General features: G+C 31.8%; 1 protein-coding gene across 1 annotated transcript in view; it reads left to right on the top strand.

Annotated features, from left to right (window-relative positions):
* LOC106478306 (protein GPR107-like) overlaps positions 1 to 7,886 on the top strand; it is a 51,958-nt gene that overhangs the window by 5,988 nt on the left and 38,084 nt on the right. Inside the window, exons 2-4 of the mRNA XM_013938835.2 lie at positions 1,371 to 1,481; positions 2,112 to 2,162; positions 5,886 to 5,983. Of these exons, the coding sequence (XP_013794289.1) occupies positions 1,371 to 1,481; positions 2,112 to 2,162; positions 5,886 to 5,983 (260 nt within the window). The remainder of the gene's footprint in view (positions 1 to 1,370; positions 1,482 to 2,111; positions 2,163 to 5,885; positions 5,984 to 7,886) is intronic.

Genomic DNA, 7,886 nt, shown 5'->3' with positions numbered 1-7,886 from the left:
GACCCATTAGTTTTACATCAGTTGTGGGAGAAAGTTTGGAAAGTATGTTAAAAGATGCTTTGCAAAGTCATTAACAAAGTTTAGAATTTTATTGGGTAGTCAACTTGGTTTCACTAAGAGAAAATCTTGCCTTACAAATCTTTTAACCATTCTTTGAAAAAGTTACTGCTTATGTAGATGAGAGTAGGGGTGTAGATTTTGTGTATCTGGATTTTCAGAAACCATTTGACAAGGTGCCACATAAAAGGCTTGTAAAAAAAATTAGCTCTATACGTGTGGGTGATAAGTTAGCAAATTGGATAGAAGAGTTGCTGGATGGAAGAAAGCAGAGGGTTGCTACAAATGGAGTTCAGTCAAACTGGATTAATGTCACAAGTGGGGTACCTCAGGGCTCAGTCTTAGGACCTTTGCTCTTTTTTGATTTACATCAATGACATAGATGAAGGTATAGTCAATTAATTACTTAAACTTGCAGATGATATTAAGGTCTTGGGTGTTGCTATCTGTGAAGAGGATGCTGCTGATTTACAAAAGGATTTACATCATTTAGTGAGTTGGGCGAATAAATGGCAGATGTGTTTTAATTATAATAAATGCAAGATTATAAATTTAAATTATAAGTATAATTTGGATGGGAATAACCTTAATAGTATGTAGGGATGGGCCAAGAAAAAAATGACTGTCGCATATTATGTATTGTTCATCATAGTCTCAAATCTATCTTATAACAAAGTAAGAGACTTTTATAAATATCTAACTTAGGTTTTCAAGGTCTTCAAAAGTTATTAAAACCTTCAGTATAACCAAAAAACATCGTTAAAGTAGAGAACCGGCGAGTAGCTTAACAGCCAAATGTTCTGCTGATTATTCTGATTGTAGCTCACCAATGATTGATGTTGTTGTGATGATTTACACACCAAAATGTTGCATTTTAACTTGGGAAGTGCAGAAGCAGTAGTGTTTCAGTAACTTCAACACATTATGTCCATCAAGACAACTCATCATGCCAGACTAAAACTGCTGCCTTCATAGCAACTGCCATTCATTAAAAAAAGAGGAAAATAGTAATAAAAAGTAAAAAATAAGGATAATTTAGGGATTGCAATAGTAAAAAGTACAGAAACAAGGTAGGGATGAATACACAAAACTATACAGAAATCCCTACATAAGTACTCACTGAGTCAATGTTAGAAGTTTACGGAAATTATTTTTTGTATATGTAATCACGTGAGTCAACTGTTTCTTATACTGTATTATTTTCTTTATTAATTTTTTCACGATGTTAAAAGTTTATATAAAGTTACAGAATATTTAGGAAAACTTGTTCTTAGGTAAAATAAGAATTTAATATAACAATTTTCATTTTACAGAATGATGGGCGCAAATATTTTACTGTCAGCACGTTTGGCTTTTTAAAAGGTGGTAAACTTGATATACAAGTGAACGAGTTATCGTTTTATACCTCTCATTCTGAAGCCAAGGTGAGTTAAAGATTGTTTAAGTTTTTTGTTGAGTGTAGGTGAGAAAAATGTGTATTTCTCAAAATGAAAATGTAGCTGTATGTTACCACATTTTACAAAATGAGGGAGCTGCCTTATCACATGCTTGTCATTCAGTGAATTAATGAACTTGCATCAAGATTTCACTTTTTATTTTTTTAGGATACACTGAAGTATGTATACATATATATCTATATATTTATTACCAAATGTATATTTAGAGCATTTTGTTTCGTTGACTTTTGCTTTCTGTGTCGTGTTTTAAAATCTTAAAAATACTAAGCTTTATGAATAAGTTAAAGTTCTGTACTGTCAACACCCATTAGAAATATAGTACTTATACGAGTGCAGTATAGTTGACAGTTACTTCCGTATCTTTTCACATTCTCAGAACATCATTTAGTACCAGTATGTATACATCTTTATAGAGTATTGATATGATATTAATTTTAAAGTTCCAGAAATGTATGTTTAGTTTTTACATTTTTACAGTATTTTATCATGTTATTAGTTTCAGCACCATTATTAAGTGCATTGCACTTTGGTGAATTATAAAATCATGAAGTAAAAATCAAGAAAAAGTTGAAGTAACAAAAGTGTCGTATTTTACAGTTTGGATTCAGTTTGTCCAGATCTATTAGTGATGGTATGGCTCCTTACCTAGTGAGTATTTCATGTTCTTATGGTGAGAATACATTTCTGTATACTGTGGTAATGAAAAAAAAAAACATGAAATTTAGATTGATGTGTAGTTTATTAAAAGCTGTTATATTAATTTTAGTAGTTACCAAAGGACTATTTGTCTGAGTATGAAACAGTATAATGATTCTAAAATGTTAAGAAATAGAAATATTTACATATTCCAAGTAACTCAGACATTTTAAATTTGTCGTTAGGTGGATATTGAAAACATCTATAACATCTCAACAGATATTGAGTGCATTAGAAAGCTAAACACGTTGTTTATTTGTGTCATTCTTAATTATAAACTTTGTCTTTCACTATGCAGAAATATTTTGTTAAAAGGTGCTAGTAAATATATAATTCATGTATTTTTACAGTACTTAGTATTCAATTCCATATTTTATTGAAAAAATATGTATTAAATTTCACTGTGTTTTTAAATTATTTAATGGCAGTTTCCAATATGATACATAACTTCCTCTCACACATAGCTTTCACAATTCAGTTCCACCCTCTATATACAAACTTTTTTGCTTGCCATTAGCCTTGTGCTTCCATATGATACTGCTGTGCTGTTGCATGCAAATAAACATGCAACAACCCTCCACTAATAGGAGTGCAACACACCTTTCTAGTGCAGTTGACTCCCTCTATACTGATTGTTTGATCATCACTTCTTGATTTGGCACTTGCATGTTAAAAACTTGTATTTTTTTCTCTAGTGAGCTTTATTGATATAGACATTTTTCTTGCACAATATCTACACATTAAAATCATTGTTGTGAAAAGTTTACTTTTGAACTTTAATTTTTCAACTTCACTTTAAAATATGCTTTTCTTTCCACATTATGATTTCTCACATTACTGTCCTTTCCACTTTATCTGGCATGGGACAGCAAGAAATTATTGATGCTGGAAAAATAACAACTATGATGTCAGGTTTCCCTTTGTCTGTTGAAGAGGTAACAGCCATTGTGCAAAGGGAGATGGAGTTCTGCCACTACTGTCATTGATCTCCTTAGACATTCCACTTCTTTCTTATATATAATTTCTCTATCACCTGTGTCGTATGGTTCTGTGCCATTCCTTCTTCATTTGAACCCTTCTTTTGACTATTATATTTTACCTCCTGCAGATATTCGAGTCAATGCTAAGCGTTTTTATCTTTACATTGTTCTGATCCTAGCATGCCTCATCCTCCTTGCATGATTGATCACATGCTTTAGCTTATTATTGGGCTAATTTTCCTTTCCTGTACACCCTAAATCTGGAATCTCTTCTTCAGGCTTAGGGTTCTGATCTTCTATTTTATGTTTGACTTTCTCAGTCTCTATTTTCTTGCCTTCCTCTTACACTCACTACCCTTTTATACTATCTTTCCTTCATTCACTTTATTTCAAAGGCAATTCATTGTTCCTTTGAGGGTTTTTGGTGGATTCTCATTCTCTCATCTTTTTTACTTTGCCACATTTATCTTCCTCAGTCTTATCACTTTTTACTTGGTTAATCAATTATTGGGATTTTTTTTGGAAGGGATGCCATTCTTGTTCAAGTGTATTTGTCTCCCTGTTATCTCAGAAGCCTTCGTCTGGCTCTTTTCATCTGCCAAGAAATTTTTGGTGTTGTACACAATTCTCTGAAGATGCATGTTCAGGCTTCACACCAACATTTATCCATATCTCACTTGTTTCTTGTATATCCCACTCTTCTTTACCTATTTCTGTCTCCCATCCTTCCGCTTCCTCTCCACTCTCCTGTTTCTATACTCCGATTTGTTCTTCCATTGTTTGCAGACTTCTGCACTGTTAGTCTCAAGAGTGACTATCCTTGAGAACAGTAGGGGCCCATTTATCTTGATTTGGGGATCTTTGGCATCTGTTTGTGGTCAACCATTGAGTACTGCAAGTTCTATCAAAGGTCCTTACCTTCATTTTTCTGCTCCTTCTCCCTTGTCCTCCTTCCTTTCCCTCCTCCAAGGGATCATATTTTTCAGCATCTGTCAGAGACAATATCAGACCTATTGACCAAAGATGCTGTTGAATGAGTTTCTCACCCTTCTGCAGGATTTTATTTCTATCTGTTTGTTGTTCCAGAGTTAGTTATTTTAGTTAGTTATGTATTATGTGTGTTTTGAAAGTCATATTTGAATGGTTTAATGATTTTTACAAGCTTAACTTGTTGCCTGGATTGAGAAAGGTAGGGATTCTCCTCCTACCATGGCCCAAAAGACAAACTTGTGGTGCTGCCTGGTTTTGGACTGGAGCTGACCCACCATACATAGTCTGATATGTTTTAACCACACTACACATATAGCACTTCCATGAGCTTTAAGCAGTTTCTGGACTGGGCTTCTATTTTCTGCCCATCCTTGGGACACTTCATTTTTTTTATGTATAAAGAGTGTACCCTGGTGCATACAAGGTGCGGTCTCCCATGGATATGCCCCTATACTGTTCCATGGCATATAGTGTTGCACTCCATTGTTGTTTTTTTGGGTGGTTTCCAAAGGGGGAACATCTAGATAAATTTTACACCAGGCTAAATAACCAATTAAATTTGTATATACCAGGTGAAGCTCACAAAACTAATCATTGCCTAATAATCAAATTGTTTATATTCATCTTTCTGCCCTTTCATTAAAAAAGAAAGGAAAAATAAAGTAAAGTAAAAAAAGGAAAGTGCACAAGAAAAGGAAAAAGTAAAGTAAAAAAAAAAAGGAAAGTGCAGAAAAGGAAAAAATAGAGTCTAATGTTAGATGATAAATGTGAAATTAATGTAAATCTAACAGCTTTTGATCTATTAAAAAAAAGGAATTAGTTGGATACCTGAAAGCAACTTGCTATTATGTGTGTAAGATGAGACACAAAAAGATATTGAGTTATCCAGCAGTTCACATTATTTCTCAATTTTTATTAACTGGATATAAAATCAAACCGGAAATGCCAAATTTACTACAGAATTTTCGCAAGAATAATGAATGTAAGTTTTCAAGTCATCCACACATGTAATTGTGAAAAGATTCACTAGTTTAATATAAAAATTTAAAATTGTTGTGTATATTGTGTATATACAACAAGAAAGAAGAACATCAACATGCATTAATAATGTTCATCATTAATATCTGAGTGATGATTATTTCCTTTAAGTGGACATGGTTAAGTGAAATTAATTTACCCTACTTTTTGTGTTGTTTTCTTATATATATAGCAAAATTATTTTATTTTTGATACTATTTTCTATTTCACTTTGTTAAATTGTAACGTATCAAACAACTTATATTTGAAATTTTTACATATTGAAGTTTTTCAATGTTCTTGTAATTTGTGACAATTAATTTTAATGAAGAGTAACATGACAGTGTTTATCAAATTCTGATCTGTGCACAAAGGTTTTGCTATTTTAAAATGTCCCTAGTATCAATCATTTACTTGAAATATTTTGTAAATACAATTGTAGCTTAGTCTGATTCAAGAAAACTAACTTGGCAGACAGATTTTTGAAAATTTATCAGTTTAATGAAAGCCCTTGTAATGCACAGAAATATTAACTTTCAATAATAGTTTTTACTAATTAATTTGTTAGGTATGAGTTATTGGTAAATTGCAAATGTTTGCAGTCCAGAGGTGTGTAAATGAGAACTTCTAAGATGTCTGTACATACGTTAATAAAATGCTGCAACAAATTTTTTTATTGTTCTTATAGGAAAACCACCAGGAGAAATGTCTACTTCTTGATGACTTACATAATGATGATACCAGTTTTGATATCATTTTGTTTGTATTGAAGATAAGAAGAAAGGTGTAGGTTCTTGTTTAGACTGTATTGCTATTAATTCTGTTTAATTTGTTTTATTCATAACATTTAGTAAAAATACTTGATCAACAGAAGGTGAAATACTAGAAATAATTTCTTGACTTTTGCAACCTATTTTTTACTGAACTCTTTATTTTTCAATCTTATCAGTGGATTTGTATTAAGAGATCCTGTTTGGAACTAGTAAACTTAGCCTAAACAGACTGACTTCTCAATTAAAGTAGTTTCATTGATGGTAAAAGGTTTGAATGTGTGTCACTTCAAATCATGGCATAGTTTTGTATGCGTGGGAACATGAATGAATATGTATGCATTAGTGTTGGAACAGTAATTAATTATCATGATATTCTTAAAAATTCTTTTGCATCAATTGTTTTATTACCTTCAAAAATTATTATCTATAATTGCATTACTATCCATTACCCAATAGAAAAGAAAAATCACCATTACAACTACTAGGTGGTGTTTGTTGGTAACAGTACCTCTTCATTGAAGCATAGGCAGTACTGAATTGTCAGTATGAGGCCTAAGGTGTAACTTATTAAACATACTGGATAATTGTAACATATGAAATAAGTGAACGTTTAAAGCCTATGCTGACAGCAAGTGCAGAAAATCCTGAAGTGGCTACAAAAATAAGAAAGAAAGGAAAAAGCATTAGTCCAGATTTGTATTCACATATTTCTGTGAAATCAGTATATGTTGAAGGCATAGTATGATAATAAAAAATTACATATTTATTTATTCGGTCCATAATTTATAGCCAATAATCAATAACTGAAAATTTCATTACTCTCAGATACTACTATACAAATCAGAATTGATACAGTTTCAGAAGTATCGGTTTGAAGAAGAACATTTAGGCTTTCATATATATGTGTGTGCATATATATATATATTTATATTTTTATATGTACCTACATTGAATTCTCAAAAGTGTTATGATGTGTAATCATAGAGAGAGATGTCTTAATAATAACTACCCTAATACTGTGTTATTTTAAATTCATATAAGGTTTTTGGCAGGCTGAACCATCCTGCAAGAATATATTGGCCTTCTGACCCCAAAAAATAACAATTAAAAAAAAAACACAGGTATGACTTCTGTAATGAAATAACTTACGACTTTGTGTGCAGTCATTTAACAAATATATACTATGAACAGTGGATAGAATGCAGCCTACGTCACAGTACATAATAAATGGCATATAACAACCACAGTTGAATTGTTCACTTGCTTGCTTCCAGATTCACATTACTCAAATTGTCAAGATTTCATCAAACAAAATAGTGCAGATTATACTTGGGATGATATACAGTGTGGTTCTCCCAGCTCTTCCAAAGCTTTCAAATGCACGGAGGGTACACTTTTCTGATCTCATAAGTCATGCTAATTTTTTACATGTTTACATAGGATGTTGTACAGTCACAGTGTAAAAAACATGTTTTCAATCTTCTTTTTTGTTTTTATTATTACAGTACTAGCATGTGAATGCTGTCAAGCTTCAACAGTATGTATGATTTACCTGAATGTTTTCAGATTTTGTACCACTGAATGGCCTCATGCATAATCAGTTGTATATGACCAAACATAAACTGTTTTACATACTGATTTTCCACAGTTTTATCCACATGAAATTTTTCCTTTAAATTCATTTAAATGCACTGTTTTAGCATCTTGCCCATACTTTGAACCTTTTATGTAACTGATATGTATATATATTTTTCATTACTGTTTGTTTTTGTTTTTATACTGGGTGACTTATGTTATGCTGAAGTAGTGTCCAGATACTTTTGGTATAGTAGTGTCAGTATATATGTACACTGAGGGGTCACAAGCAAATAGACACCTAATTTTTTGTCATTTAACTGATTTATGCTAACTAATTT

Source organism: Limulus polyphemus, unplaced genomic scaffold, assembly GCF_000517525.1.
Source record: "Limulus polyphemus unplaced genomic scaffold, Limulus_polyphemus-2.1.2 Scaffold198, whole genome shotgun sequence".
Taxonomy (NCBI): Eukaryota; Metazoa; Arthropoda; class Merostomata; order Xiphosura; family Limulidae; genus Limulus; species Limulus polyphemus.
The sequence above is the reverse complement of the archived record's forward strand: the minus strand, read 5'-3'. Positions and strand labels throughout refer to the sequence as shown.